We start from the raw sequence: 16,404 nt of genomic DNA, 5'->3' as shown, positions 1-16,404 counted from the left end.
AAGCTGTAAAACTGTTTAGGATCCTGTGAAAAACGTATCCTGCATCAAAGGAGGTAGTTCCTATAGCATTGAGCATTAAGAACAGTGAAATTTTACCGAGCTATTAAGTAATTAGAAAGAGAAGAGGGAGAACCAACTTCTTGAGATTTTTTAAATAGTCTTGATTTTAGGTTCTTTAGACGGAATAACTCTTTGGTGAACCAAGGAGGTTTCGCAGATCTAGTCGGACATGAAAGTGGGACACACGTGTCAAAAATTGTGTCAAGTACATTATAAAAAATGTTTGTGCCTTCAATGACGTCAGTGCACGAGTACAGAGCGGACCAATCAAAATTTCGAATTAAGTTATTGAGCTTCGTAAACTCGGCTTTACGAAAGCAGCGGACGCGTTCAGATAGCCTACCCGCACGATTCGATACAGTAGGTCCAATATCTACCGACACTTCGAAAGTAGGATGATAGCAGTCTTCAGGTATAGTGAGCGGGAGTGCTCGTGTTAACAACGCTACGGTCGGATCCGAGACAAAGCACAGATCAAGCAATCGACCCAAGGAGTTTTTTACATGGTTGACTTGAGACAGGGACAGGTCTAATAAGCCATCAATAAACTCATGTCGTGACATGGGCACAAGGTTGTTTGATTCGTTAACCGAAGACCAGACAGTACCTGGCAGGTTGAAATCCCCAAGAACTATTAAATGGCCTTTATCAAAAAGCGAGGAAGAAACAGTTTTTAAGGCGGACAAGTGCTGCTCGTATATTAATACATCCGAAGTCGGTGGAATATACGAGCAAGTGACATAAATAGACTGGCCGGGAAGAATCAGTCTAACACAGAGGAATTCCAGGTCTTGTGAGACCTGGACTATGAAAAGTTCCGACGTTAAGTAAGAGTTTACTGCAATCAGAACCCCTCCTCCACGTCGAGACGAACGATCATTCCTATATAATTTGATATAATTTTTATTAAGTATGCATGTTTATTTTATAAATCATAATTATGGAATAATTTATTAATATTAATAATTTTTACTGTTAAATTTTCATTATGGTTGGCTTTAATAGTTTTTAAATATTGGGGACATCAACATCCGCAAAAAATGTAAAAAGGCAATTTTTATTTATCATTTTATCTCTTATCATCGGGTTGTAATTTGTAATTATTACTTGGTTACCTTAACAGCTTTTCGATAAATTTAAAATTGCAAGAATTATTTTCCTTTCATATAAGTATGCTTTATATATTATTTATTATTTAAGAAGACGTTTAAGTCCTGGAAAATTTGATCATACAAACAGCATTTATTTATTAAATACATTATTTTTTGCTTAAAACTGATGTATGATTTTTGGGAGAAATAGGTAGTAGTAACATCTTATTGATCCATGATGTAAAATCAATCGAAAAAAAAGGTGAGTAGAAGTAAGTGCATTCGAAATTTTTTTTCTCCCACATAAAATATTTTAATACAAATTACTGCTGTCTTTTAAAAGCATTTAGCCATAAATATTTAAATCTAGACGTGTGTTTGATTTCGAGTACATATGTATGTACATATATCCAAAGTATCCGTCCCGAATTATTGTGGCAAGTATGATTGTGTCTTAAACAACTTAGCATACATTCACAGAATCAATATTCCATAAAAATATGACACAATAAAATAGCTGGTTTCTTTCCAAGATGTTAGGAGGATGCAGTGGATGCAGTCTCAGAACATAAATTTTAATATTCGTACTCCTGTCCTGCTCACAATAAATATTACACTATACATACATACATACATAGTTAGAGGCTTAAACTAAAACACTTAATTTGATGTAAGTTACGAGCTGGAAAAATATGCAAATCATCTTATATTACAAATAAATAATCACGTCGTGTGGGTTTTAATTGAATAGAACATTTTTGTTGTTTTTTTTTTCATGATAATGAAACAGTCATACAATATGTTAATAAATCATAATATTAATACATTTATGTAATAATAAAAAGTATATTTGACTTCCTGTCATGTGGAAAATGCACTGCATCCACAAACGCATCGATAATTTCTGCGTATATGTATAAGCTACATATGTATATATGAAATAGCTAAGATGCGGACAGACAGGTGATGTGTGATGCATGTAACGGTGATGCAATGCATCATATAATGAAAAGCATCGCCAAATCATTTTGTATAACAATTAGATAATTTATTTAGATTTAAATTTATGTATGTTTGTTTTTTAAATTTGTAAATGCTATTTTGTAATTATCTAATGCTTTACACTTTCGTGATACATTTTTTTTAAATTGCGTTGTTAATTTCTTGTTTTATTCACACATACGTACGTATGTATGCTATATATTTTTGTGTTTATGTATTTTACGAACGTGAATAATTCAGTGCTTATGCAGATAAACAAATGATTATAAGTATTCAGATACATACATTAACAATGTTTGCAGGCATTTTTAGAAGAGTAAAGATTTATTAGGCTTTATAGTTTTCGTTTCTTTTCTTTTTTTTTTAGTTTTCTCTAAGATACAAATTAATCTATTTAACAAATTCTGTGATGGTCACTACGACTTTGAATCGGAAAATCAGCCCATTAAAGAAACATATTCCCACATTAAGATGCACAACAGTTACAGTTACATATTTTACTCCCACAGATATGTTGGCTACGAAACGTAGTTTTTATTATATACTCGTATGTAGTATCAAAACTGACTTGTATCTTGAATCTATAAATTTTTTATAATTTCTGTGGAACTTATGAGCCTTGAATTTGACTGACCTTTTTCATGAGTTTTTTATAGATTTAAATTTATTTATAATATTATAAACATAAACATAAAACATAAACAAATAAATATTAAATGTAATGTAGACAAGTAATCAAATTTACAAAAAACTTTTTAATAGGTATGACACTATATATGTGTCAACTGCAAATGAATGTATCATATTCAACTGATTTAACTGCATAACTAGACTTTATATCTTTGGTGTGATGAAATCAATCCATTGATTGACGCAACCTATTTCTGTGGTATAAAATCGAATGTAGTAGCTCCACTAATCTTGCCTGATGCACTTCTGTGAAAGTGAACATTTTGCCATTTGTTATCGCGTTTATGCCAGACGCGCGTCTCCTCTGACTGATGGGTATGAGCATGTCCTTGTCTGACAATAAAATTGCATACAAATAATATTATCCTGTGAATACTCAACTATACTTACTTATCAATGTACTGTGTTAGCCTGACGTAGGCGATGCAAGCGGCTTCCTCACCCAATAAGTGTACATGGGGATTCAATATAGTTGTGTTAATGGCTTTGCAATTCTTACCAAGAACTAAAAGTAAAAAAGGCGTCTTGATCAATTTTAAAATGTACTCCTAATTATTCTTACCATTTTCAAAGTAAAATTTGTGGAAATCAATTCCTTCGACTAGGTTACCTAAAGCTTCTGGCTCAAAGGCGGTTAGATGGGGGTCACAAATTTTACTAAGTGTAGTTTACAAACGAAAATATTCATGGTTATCAAACGCAATTGCTAAATTTAAAACAAAAACTTACGTGTATCCATCAAAGTCACCACTATTTATTGCTTCAATCAGCTGTTCAGTGATCTTTATTATCTCTTGTCGTCTAGCTGCTTTGTATATTGTGAAAAGGTAAATTTGCAATTAGTCAGTATCATACATTTTTTCATTTAAATTTTGTTTAAAATAATATTTACAAAAATAATTTGAATGACCTGCAAACTGACTAACTGACTCTTGATTATGTTCCGTAATCTTAAGGTTGTTTTCTATGCTTTCTATGTACATTATAGATTTTCGATTCGATGAAATTAAAAATGGATTGCTTTAAAAGTGTATATCATAGCTTTTAATGATATTTTTATCAAAAAAAAAAAAAAAAAAATACAACTAAAGCCATTGAAACTTTTTCAATTAATGGTGCAGATGTTAATTTTAGGGAAGATTTAAAGTTAGGCTCGACCTAAACGAAAAATGAAGCATTATTAAACAGAAATAATTGATAATACACAACCGTTTTTTGCTTTCCCATAACCCACTGCATTTCTTTGTGAAAACTATTAGATATAGATCTCCTAAACCTACGAAATAGTGGGGTAATATAAGATTCTCACAATGATAGTACCAGTTGATCCATTATGGGCTATACGAATGGATGAACCGATGTGAAGTAAAGGCTTACGATACATGTATTATTCATGCATTGCCTTTTAAATGGTTTGTTATCCATATAATTATATCGAAACAATTTGATTACTTTACGCATGCAATACCTAAAAAAAAAAATATATAGTTCATAGACACGCGTTTAAACTAGACGTTTAAACTATTCTATATGATCTATAGTATGTAGTATTGTCTGCCTTATTGGAGTTTTACGAACGACAGCAGCGGACAGTGAAATATGGACACTCATGTTAACTCACTTTAAATTGATGGGTAGTACGCAAAGTTTTAGGTTAGTGGGGAAACATTTGTATTGTATAAACACTTTCAGTAGCTGTTTAGCAATATATCGTTTTTACATCATATCGGTAAAAACGGTCAAGTTTAAAAAAAATGCCAAAAGAAAACACTATACCGGACTTTAACACTAATAAGGAGCACTTTCCGCATACTTACAAAAATGTACAGTTTTCCAAGTATGGGTTGGGAAGTTGGGAACTAGAACAATGTTCTGGACGGAAAACTGTTCTGATCTTAGTTCTTTTGAATATCACAAAAGCAGAGAAATGAACAATTCTGTAACACTCTGAAATCAGGTAGATTCACGCATAAAACTAGCTATAATACTTAGAGGAGGTACAAGCATATAAACTAATTTATTTAATACTGTTCAACGTTCATAACGTAAGAACAGAAATACAGAGTTTAATCTGTTGGTGGGAATGGGAATTTATTATGTTTAACTAGTTTAATAAGCTTTTCTCTAGAAAAAAACATACCAAAACCATATGAAAAAAACAAAAATGTATTTTAGTGTACAAAATTCACTGTCTGCTATTGATTAATATTTTTTATGGCATTAACTACATACATATGATCTTTAAATAACCTAAACGGTATCATTTATTATCCCTGTTAAAGCATATGTAAATGAGCAGGATTAAAGTAAACCGTTTAATTTGGAAGCTATCTGACTTCGGCTATATCTTGAAGCTTACAAATAAATGTCTGGCCTTTTCTCACTTGAAGTCTTCGTGTAGACATCTTGTTTGGTTCAAAAGGTATTTTAACCAAACCAACCCAAATGATTTCTGAGGAGCATGGCTCAGTAATGTTCGAGCACTCACAGCCCGACTAAGGGTAAACAAAATAAAACATCTAGAGAAAACACCGGAGTGAAAATCCTCGAGAGTAGCAAAATATTATAAATTTGTGAAATTGCCCTCATGGGAGAGTTTAGTTGTTCCCGTTTTAATTTTGGATCAGATGTGCTCATTGTATTCCACTCATCCTGTCTACGTTTTTCTTTAAAACAAAATCGGATAGTTTATTCACATGCATTTATACAAGCATTTATGTATATTGTCTATTAAAAAGTTCGTATAAGCAAAGTCATTTTTTGTTTTTACGGAATATTTGTAGTCGTCATCTTACGTTCTCATAGAAAAAGCGAGTGATGGCTGGCGTTAATATTTTGGGCATACATATGTACGTACCTGAGGAGCACTGTGAGTTTCCAGAAATTTGCTGGCAAGTTTTAGCAGGACACACTATCCTTATTTCTAAAACACACACATTTGTATTGTTTCCGTGAAACAAGTAAAAATCCATAATTCATAACATATTAATTTTTATAAAACGAAATCATAAAAAGTTTAGTTAGGGTGTCGTTTCTTAACAATGATTTGTGTATAAAAAACTGTAAAAGGAATAGCCTAACACAGGAACGTAAATCGTACCACCGACCAGTGTTTTTGGGATATATGGATGTAAATTATAGTTTAATGTGAGTTCATATCTTAGTTTGAATAAACTACTGTTGCTGTGTCCTACTTTTAAATAAATTTGACTCCTGGTAAAGAAAATAACTCATGAAGAAAACACTCGTAAGTAGAAAGTAAACAATTTGAAGTGCCCGACCACCTGATTCAACAGAAATGGGTAAACAAATTATTGGTTTGACCATTGCCTTGTGTTTAGTTTTAGCGTCGACGTTTAGCGAAATAAAATACACTTTTATCCGTATTAACTAGACGCAGAGTTTGGGCTGCTTGGACTAATTAGTATAGTTTCGACCTGGTCAATCCGAATGTAGTTTTTAACTTACATATTGTTTGCTTTCGGTGTTCGCCATTGTTTATCGGTTGACATATGGTGTAAAAAGGAACATGGTTGAAATGGGGCAGGACCAAATTCAATGGATTTATTAGAACCTATAAGAGGCTTATACATACATATGTATGTATGTATACCTGGCTATTTCGTCCTCATTTGTGGACGCAGTATATACATATGTATGTCAGAGCTAATATAGCTGTTTTTTAAACCAGCTATAAGCCAATATAGCATATATGTATGTATGTATGTACACACGTGCATATGTATGTACATTATGCACATATACCTGCATGTACATATATTTGTATCAAGTTTCTCGCTCACACTGTCTATCGATTTCTTACTGCTTTAGCTTACAGGCTGGTGGAATATATATACATAAGTATATATACATATACATATATAATTTCTTTTACATTTTGTAAATACTCATTTACATTTTTTGTATTCATCGATCTCCGATTTCCGTTTGAAGCTTTTATTTTCCCCTTTCACTTTATTGTACGAATAGTAACAACGAAAGCCTATGCATATAAAATATGTTTATGTCAAAGGAATAATATATCACAAAATTTGAATAATCATATCAAATTTCGACTTAAATATTCATACAAATATTTACTTTTCCAATCTATTCCAAATTATTTTCTGCGCATAAAATCTGATATGTCTGGTCGTCCGTACATCGGTCAGAGAGGACCATAGGTCCCGTAGCGTAGGTTCGGACCATACCTGGTAACACCCAGTGTCAGCATTCTAAGACCAACGAGTCGATCCCATCGATCTTTTTCTAAATGGAAGGCTATATACACCTGATACCTATATACATGCATATACACGTTCCTGTGATAAAAAATCTATAACAGCCATAACAGGGAAATCGAATAATTATATAAAAAGTGTAAAACAGGTGTAAATCGGAGTATTTTAACACGATAGACCGATTTAAACTGATTGCGGAATGACCAAGTACTTGGCTAGCTTTCAACGAGGTTTCGCGGTAGAATCGTAGGAGTTGATTTTGTTCTTTATATTTAAACTGATATTTACAAATGACTGAAGTATTCGAGATGGTGCCATTTTGCTAAGTTTCAAACACAAAGTGCTTCGATATGTTTTGGCTTTCGACTCTTGAATATCTGCAATGTTATACAAATTTAATTTTATATAATATTTTATAATATTTTTTAAATATTGTTGCGGTATACATTTGCATGAAGTTGTTGACAGATTGCTTGGTGAAGTTTCATATACAATAAAAATAATTTAAGATTGTACGGGGTAACATATAACGGGTAGAAGGTAATTCGGAACGGAAGAAGCTTTTTCGTATGTGGACGTTAATGAAAGGACGGAAAAAAAAAATATATATATATAGTTCGGCAAGCCAATATAATTACGTAGTGCACAAGTATGTTTATATGATAGTTTTTAGTGATTTGGTTTTCTATCCTTAGTACTAAGTCCAAAATAGTCAATTCTGCATAAAACAGTACCGCTCAGTTGAATTATTTGGAGTGAAATACTCACGTATAGGTACGACTACGTTAATCATAACTGACTCAAGTATCTCTGATATACATATCTAAGTAAAAGGCTAACCGATTTGGAACTTATGTATGTAGTTATTTAACACGTGTGATAAGATATGCTTGTATTTAGTTGCATTCAAACTTCAATCCAAATGCAGAAGATACATTGCTGAAATAAAAATCAAGATCAGACCATTTTGGATTGATAAAAAATGCTTGCGTTTGAATCTAAATAAAATATGTACGTACATATGTATGTACATTTGTAAAAAAATGTAAGCAAATGTGTGGTACATAGTATATAAGGATCAAGTAAGATTTCACTATACAGTAAAATTATACTCTGGCAAGAAAGGATCTTCAACATTAAATACTTATTCTTCCCCAATTGACGATACATACGAGTAGTGAAAGCTCTACGAGAAATGCCGATGCATGGTTTCCTAACATATTAGCCTAATACTAAGCCTTGATTAATGAAAAATGAACCTAATGGTGAAATTATTATTTGTACATGTTTGTGTCAAAATTGTTGAAAATAATTGGAAACCGCAAACAGTGTGTGATTTCATTTACCTTCGGGCTCTTTAGATATGACTGTGGTACTGCGATCAACGATTCCTTTTTTATCTTCTAGGAAAAACAAAAAAAAAAAAACGAACAAATTTCATATTTGAAAATGCGACTTGATTTGTTCCAATATTATGTACTGTATATGAACGAGTGAGTATTTCAGAGATTAATGTGATTAATACTGGCTTTTATAAGTCGATTCTATATTCGATGAAAAGCATTACTTAATCAAATGTAAATAAATTCATTTCAAATAAATATTAGATTGACACTCATTGAGCATCAAACGTTTTTTTTGGTAAACAAATCTTAGAGTTTAAAAAAACTTTTGCAAAGATTTGATCATAGCGTGACAGAAATTTTAAAGTTAAAGTAATCATTTGAATATAAAGAATAATTTATGAAAATGCATGCGTAGTTAAAATAAAAACGATCGGTTCTGCATAGTTTAATAGGAAGACAAAATAATTTTTACATTGGTGTTTTATGATATTCTGAGAGTTATATTCAGTCGTTTTGAATATCAATTAGAAATACTCCTTTAGTGTTTGGGCTACTAAAAAATGTCTTTAAGAATATACTGAAATCGTTTGAAAAAATGGTGTTCTATTGATATAAAGTAAAAATAACAACATAATAAAATCATTTAAATCTTGCGAAAATATTAAAAAAAAAAAACCAATTCATACACAATATCTTATTTTGGGAACACTTAAATAATAAAAAATGAAAATGGATATACACTTTTATCAGGTTCTGCACCAAACACTTCTTTTGTATGTCCTTTCATATAACAGTACCCTACACGATTTTACCTTTTTTTTCTAAGAATTTGTAAAATGTGTTCTTTTTTTTTTAGCCCTTTTCAGAGGTAGCGGTTTGTTTTTCACATGACTTAAGTGTCTTTGATCTGGTTGTAAAGAAATTTGGTCTTCACAACTACTTTGTGGTTTTAGATTACCTTTTGGAAAATATTAAGCTTTGAAATTAAAAAATGTTGATTTTTGTGCGGTATTTTGAAGAACAATACCTTAAACGACGCAATATATATTTTTTTCCACGTTTCTTGAGTTTTTAATGTCAAAAAAATACCCCACAAAAATCAAAATTTTTGCATTTCAAAGCCTAATATTCTCAGACGGTAATCTTACACCTACATGAAGTTCTTTACAACCAGATCTAAGAAACTTGAGCTATGTAAAAAAAAGAACTTTCTCTGAAAGAACTTAAAAAAAATACCAGACCTTAAAAATGTGTAATAAAAAAAGTTCTGCAATAGAACAAAAAAACCATAATTTATTAAGGAAATTTTAATGCCAGATATCTCTCAGAAAAAGTCGGTTTTGGTTCCTTGAGGCAAAAAAAAGGTTCGATTTTGTCTAGTAGTGTAATTTTTATGTGTAAGACTTGTTAGAGACATGACGGTTATTTCGATTTTCTTTAGTTCATACTATGTTGATGCACTGAATAATGCACTACCGATTGAGCAAAGCCTATCCTACTAAAAGGAGATATCTATGTATGTGTCTTTTATTCACAACATTGATCGCGTTGTCGGTATAAACAGAAATATACGTAAGTTTTAATATTTACCCTTTATGTCGTCGTCCTCAAGGGTGGTGCTAGACGAATCAGTTGATTCCTTGACTTGAGATCCGTCACCTTTCTTGGTGATCATACTTCTGCCTGTAAAAAATAAAAATAATAACAATAATATTCATTATTTAAAGCCAAAATTCAGTCTTTAGTTTGACCTTTTTGACTGCCGCAGACTCTCTAGATTCTCTGAGACAGTGAGCCACTCTGACACTACGATTAAGTGGACCTTTACTAATTTCAACTTGTTTACGTGAAAATTTAACGGCTACAAAGCTTTCAAAACTGTTTCTGTCCATCATGTAGCTTATTTTAAATAACTAATTTCATCGCCAATGACGAGACGTAACTGTTCTCAGTTTTGATTTATTTTTATACCCGGTACTCGAAGAGTAAATAGGGTATATTGTATTTGGTGGGAAAAAATGTAACACATAGAAGGAAGCGTTTCCCCCACAACCCCATAAAGTATATACATATATTCTTGATCAGCATCAATAGCCGAGTCGAAAGAAAGCTAGAAAAGCGTGATGGCGTGAAAAGTGAGTAAAAAAAAAAAAATTAACACCACTGTTCTACTGAGTACCGGTTATAAAAGTTGTGACGCGTAAGAAGCGTTCCTTCTCGTCCTTTTATACCCGGTACTCGAAGAGTAAATAGGGTATATTGTATTTGTGCACAAAGTGAATGTATGTAACGCACAGAAGGAAACGTTTCCGACCCCATAAAGTATATATATTCTTGATCAGCATCAATAGCCGAGTCGATTGAGCCATGCCTGTCTGTCCGATCTCAGAGACCAGTGTATTTAAAAGCGAAAACCTCACAAACCTAAAATTTTGAAGATAAAAGAAAACTAAAAAAGCCATTCCGTAGGGAATGGCCATATCTATCAGATCACCAAATTGGGATCCGATTGGATCATTATTATAGCCAACCCTGTTCTGCAGCTTTTGTGGTTATTTTCACATTCTCTCATTCACACTCTGCTTCGGCCTCTGCCTCTAGCGCGGCTAGCTAAAATTTGACAAAACACCGCTAAGATACAGATGTAGTACTGAGTGCCGGGTATAAAAGTTGTGACTCACAAAACGTCCCTTCTCGTTTTAAATTACTTACTGGAAAAATTCCTAGTAGCCAACATTGTCGTAAGTATAGCTCCTTTGAGCTTGCGACGTGCATTAAATTTCTTGAGACAGTCCACGGTTTCTTGACGATGCACAACAGAAGCCACACGTTCCCTTTGCTGAAAATACAATGATGATTTGATGTATACGATACGTATTGGCCGTTACTTACACAAATCCATGGGTGCTTCAAAGCCTCGGATGCGGTTATTCGTTTATTTGGATTCACAGTTAGCATTTGATTGATAAGATTTTTAGCTTCTGGTGTTACTGTATCCCATTCTGGCGATGGATACTAAAGGGATTAACAATATTTAAACTTTTGTCGTGAGATGAGTAAAGCTATAGACATACATCGTAGGCTCCTGCTTTGATCTGGGAGTATAATCTATGTTGGTCTTCATCCCAAAATGGTGGATAGCCCACCAAAAGTATGTAAAGAATAACTCCTGAGATTAAAAAAAAAAAATTTACAGGACAGCGTGAATTTGGTTAATTTTTGTTCTTTTCGTCATGATGCATGCGCGATGCACTTCAGACAAAATTCCATTGCTTACCACATGCCCATATATCTACTGATTTTCCGTACGGCTCCTTTTTTAATACCTCCGGTGATAGGTAGCCCGGTGTACCAGCAAATCCAAACCAGGCCTGATGGTCGCCTTGTACTTCAATGGCTAGACCAAAGTCAGCGAGTTTCACAGCTGCACCCTTTGCCTTACTAGCTAATAGTAAATTCTCAGGTTTCAGATCTCGATGCACCACACCGTTTTGGTGACAGTGATTGACCGACTCCAATATTTGTTGAATACAATGTGATGCATCAGCCTCTGAATAAAATTCGCGTGCAACAATGTCTTCGAAAAGTTCACCACCAGTTACACTGAAAATGTATGTATGCACAGTAAATTTTGTTGATTTCTTGTCTAGATTGAAGTACTATATTATTTTTAAATTTTAATTAAATTACTCATACGAATTAAAAGAGCTTAAAGCTCTTACATTAATATTTGTTTTGCGTTCACGTTTTATGCAGAACACATACATATTCATACATAAATTAACGTAGAACTCGGAGGGGAAAGGATGAAGTATGAATCTCAATCAACAATAGTCAAGTCATTTCTTGAGAGATCCGAAAACATCTACATATTATATGAAAAATGTTACAATAAAACATTTTTCGGTAATAGACAACGCTACAAAAGTTTCGAAGTTATTTCAAGATTATACTTTAATGCTTACAGATCAAAAACAAGATAATGATAGTTCTCCTCCTGGATACTGTCATGCAATCTCACTGAAATATATAGTTGAATTATTCTAATGCACAACTTAGACTCATTGTAATACCAATACATACCAATGTTTGGATGGTGTAATTTTCGGCAGATCCTAGCTTCACGCTCTAGTTTTTGAAAATCTTAAAACAAAATTAGTTATTCATGAAATATGCACTAACTCTGTATACATAAAAAACAGCCTAGTCTGCACACGGAAAATGCATGATGGAATTGATGGTTGGAGCAAATGCCAATATCCTTACCTCTTGCTGTCAACTTTTTGGTATTTATAATCTTTGCAGCAAATTCAAATCCAGTTGATTTTTGGACACATCTTTTTACTATTGAGAAGGCACCTCTGAAAAATCGGACCATTTTGGGTGAATTTGAAATAATACAATGGTCATTAAACATACTTTCCTAGTTCTTCTTTGATGTCATAATTGTCCGAAAAACGCGTACAGGCTGCTGGAGCAGCCATCGCGATGGCACACTTAAGAAAATCTATTTCGGCAATAAATTGTCAGCAAGGCGTTGTATAAAATTGCCTTTATCTCTGTGATTTTCAGTGTGCCTATATTTCCACTTCCAAGGTTGTTAATTTAGCTTTTTAATTAATAAGACAATGGAATAAAAGTTAGAGTTTAATGGAGCAAAGAAAGTTTATATTTTTTAACATAGTCTACATACATAAATATATGTATTCGTGCTTGCACAAACACCTTTACAATAATAAGACAGGTTGTAACCTGTAACCTACCGGCAAAGATCTGGTTGTTGTTTTGTGACTCCGCTCTATGACGAACATATGTACATATGTATGTACGTACTGCACCGGCTACCGGAATAACAAAACAGTCGAAAGCAAATAATTTTTTAATTTTTTTATATTTGACATTCCATTCCATTACCAATTCAATATGACATTTTTAATGTAGTGACTTGTTATTGTTATCGGCAATAAACAATAGTTTCTCCCATCCCTATTAATTTTCATAGTATAACAGCATGTACATTTGCAAAACAAAATAAATAAATGCATTTCGATCTATTGTTTTTTAAAAACAAAATGAAAATGTTTTTGTTTAAATACATTTATTGCATATTTCTATATACATGTATTTATATAAATATGTATCTATGTATGTATGTACATACGTTATGCATGTATATATGTATGTAATCTTTTGAGGAATGGCGTTAGTTATGGCTACATACGATAACATACATGTACATATCGATTAGATATTTATTAAAATAGTCTTCGATATGAATTAAACGCCATGTACATACATAACTATTTGGTTACATTCGTATGTACATACGACTGCATATGGGGCTCTGTTCTGAGGTGCATTGAGAGCTTTTGGTCAAAATCAATATGCTGATTCAAGAATAGACTAGAAAATTACTAACCAAGTTTTAGATGATACATAAACAAAATCTTTTATACAACAAGAAGAGTCCTATGTTTTCGGCTAGCATATGTACATAATGTTCATTTCTTGAACCTTGAAATCAATATTTAAGTATCAGAAAATGTAAAGAAAAAATATATCTGTAGAACATATGTACATATGCATTATTTTTATATGATATACACATTTATTGACTAAATGAAATTTACCACTGAAAGCGACAGGTGTTTCTGAGCATTTCATTATTGAAAAAAGGGTACCTCACCGCATGAGTATCTACAGTTAGGTTAATGGTAATGTACATACATACTGGCAAAGAGTCAAAGAACAAGTTTATGTATCCTTTTCTATGTATCCTGATTTTTTTTCAAGGGAGCTTTTGATTGAGCTTAATTTTAAGACGCCCATCCTATAAGGATACTGCAAGGGTGTCTTTGAGGACATCAAGTAAAACTTGTTGCGATTCATCTAAATTTTGTTTAATACAAGTTTTCACCAATACGGTATTTTAAAATTATATTCATGTTTCAGAATATGTCACCGTTGATTTAATGTGTGTGCAAGTGTAAATATTTTTAGATGATGCAAAGATGTAGATACATACATATACCACACTGACAAGTATACTTATGAATATATTGCTGCTTCCTTATGAAACACGTCCACATTGCTTGCGCATGAATATTCCAAGTTTTTCAACTGCCTTCTTTGCATTTGTATTTCTAAGCAATCATACATATGTACGTATCTGTAGCCCTGTTATATTGTTAATATTCTTTATGTTACTTAATATGTATGTATGAACTATGCGATAAAACTTGTACTTATGTACATGTGTATACATGAATACATACTTACATATATGTAAAGGAACTATTGTCCCTTAAAACATAGGGCGAGGCAAGTGGACTTGTGTCAACCTAATTGTAGCAAGGAGAGCAAACACTTTTATACATATATGTACCTTGTACGTACCATAAATATATACATATGAAAGTATATTTTAACCTAAAGTAATACAAATGAATGCATGTGTACATATTTACGTATGTATAATTATGTATATTTTTTAATTTCTCCCGAGCCTGAGAGATACATAAATACATTTGTGTACGCATGAATGGATACATACATATGTCGGTAAAACACTTAAGAATATGTAAAAACTGTATGAATATTACTTTAAATGTACATATACCTTATGAAATGAAATTAATTAGGCTGTTTCACTTAAAACAATGTATCACGAATACATTTATCAGTAATCCGTGAAATCATAAATTGTTAATTATGACAAAATAATAAAAGTTTAAATGTCAATACGGAAAATAAAAGTTCCGATATGCGAACATACATATGTATGTATACATCTATGTACAAGTATGTACAGATATAGCGCACTGAGAATACACGACGCGTATAAATAGATATAGCAATTTTGAGAACGTCCGTTTGCTTGAAAATCGAATTCAATACTGAATGACGAGACTTTACTGTCTCTTTTGGTTCGATTAAAGTAGAAGTGCCGAGCAGAAAAGCTTTGTGCTGAATTTTTGTTCCCTGACTTTCGTAAAGCAAAATTAAAACTTACGGCCACGAAGGCCATATTTGCGTGCAGACGTATGTATGTAGTACAATGCTAGGAGTATGCGCAGTGAAGTGTCCGTTTTCAGAACTTTCATTACGTCGAAAGCTAATTTTTGGATCAGACAGAAACAAGATGCGGCCAGATCATCACTCAGCCTCTGCATCATGATCAAACATAAAACATATATGTATTTTTATAATGGGTCTTCATATTTGCTTACAACATTTTATCATAAAACAGCATAAGTGCAGTATATCAACGTTACAAAGGATCTTATTTTAAATTTGATTGGACGGTGACAGCATCATTAAAAGGTTAAAGCAACACAATGCTTGTTACGCGCGGATCATAGGCAAAATATCGATATCTGCAATATATATTACAGGGCGCAGACTCATAGAGTACCGAAGTCCAAACCGCATCGGCCAAACTGCGCACGTGCAGTAAATCTATCTGGTGGTGGAAAGTCAAAGTGGTGGCAGTTAAAGCTCGTATGGGTATGCTATACTAACAACAAAAGAATCTCAATACCAAATAATAACACATTTTGACCTGAAACTGACGCAGATTGAGGGGAACCTTGCTGGTTCTTCCGAACATTCTTGAAAATTACATCGTTTGAGGGTTCTCACAATTTTTTTTAACGATGGGCTTACTCTGTTTGTATTGATTCCGACTAAGAAAAAAATAATTCTGTTCTCACAGTAAACGAGAAGGGGCGTGTGAGAGCTTCTTACTCGTCACAACTTTTATACCCGCCACTCAGTACTACATCTGCACCTTAGCGGTTGTTTGTCAAGTTTTACACTTTTTCTTCATCTGTCATCTACATCAACAACACTACTCAAGCCAACACGCTCCTTTAGCTCGTCACCCTCCCCTAGAGTCACACACTGCAGAGTCAGGGCAGAGACGCCGCAGAGGCAGAGACGTGTCTGCGCGAAGCAGAGTGTGAATGAGATAAT

The 16,404-nt window shown here is 32.9% G+C and overlaps 1 protein-coding gene across 7 annotated transcripts; it reads right to left on the bottom strand.

Moving 5' to 3' along the window:
* Positions 1 to 2,911: 2,911 nt before the first annotated feature.
* Positions 2,912 to 15,329, bottom strand: LOC117590597 (calcium/calmodulin-dependent protein kinase type II alpha chain). Of its 7 annotated transcripts, none has more exons than XM_034283358.1 (16): positions 15,050 to 15,329; positions 12,850 to 13,039; positions 12,697 to 12,791; positions 12,514 to 12,573; positions 12,396 to 12,450; positions 11,708 to 12,033; positions 11,505 to 11,599; positions 11,323 to 11,445; positions 11,143 to 11,269; positions 10,021 to 10,113; positions 8,431 to 8,487; positions 5,701 to 5,766; positions 3,573 to 3,651; positions 3,406 to 3,500; positions 3,234 to 3,348; positions 2,912 to 3,176 (listed from the first exon to the last, which is right to left on the bottom strand). In XM_034283358.1, exons 2-16 carry the CDS (start codon positions 12,912 to 12,914, stop codon positions 3,032 to 3,034), a joined length of 1,596 nt encoding a protein of 531 aa, XP_034139249.1. In that variant the 5' UTR covers positions 12,915 to 13,039; positions 15,050 to 15,329; the 3' UTR covers positions 2,912 to 3,031. The 7 variants fall into 7 exon arrangements, with proteins under 7 accessions (XP_034139249.1, XP_034139250.1, XP_034139251.1 ...); XM_034283359.1 differs by having other exon boundaries at positions 3,573 to 3,648; XM_034283360.1 differs by lacking the exon at positions 5,701 to 5,766.
* Positions 15,330 to 16,404: the final 1,075 nt, after the last annotated feature.

This window comes from Drosophila guanche, unplaced genomic scaffold, assembly GCF_900245975.1.
Source record: "Drosophila guanche unplaced genomic scaffold, DGUA_6, whole genome shotgun sequence".
In the NCBI taxonomy this organism is placed as follows: Eukaryota; Metazoa; Arthropoda; class Insecta; order Diptera; family Drosophilidae; genus Drosophila; species Drosophila guanche.
Note: the sequence above shows the minus strand (reverse complement) of the source record. Positions and strands in the feature narration are given on the sequence as shown.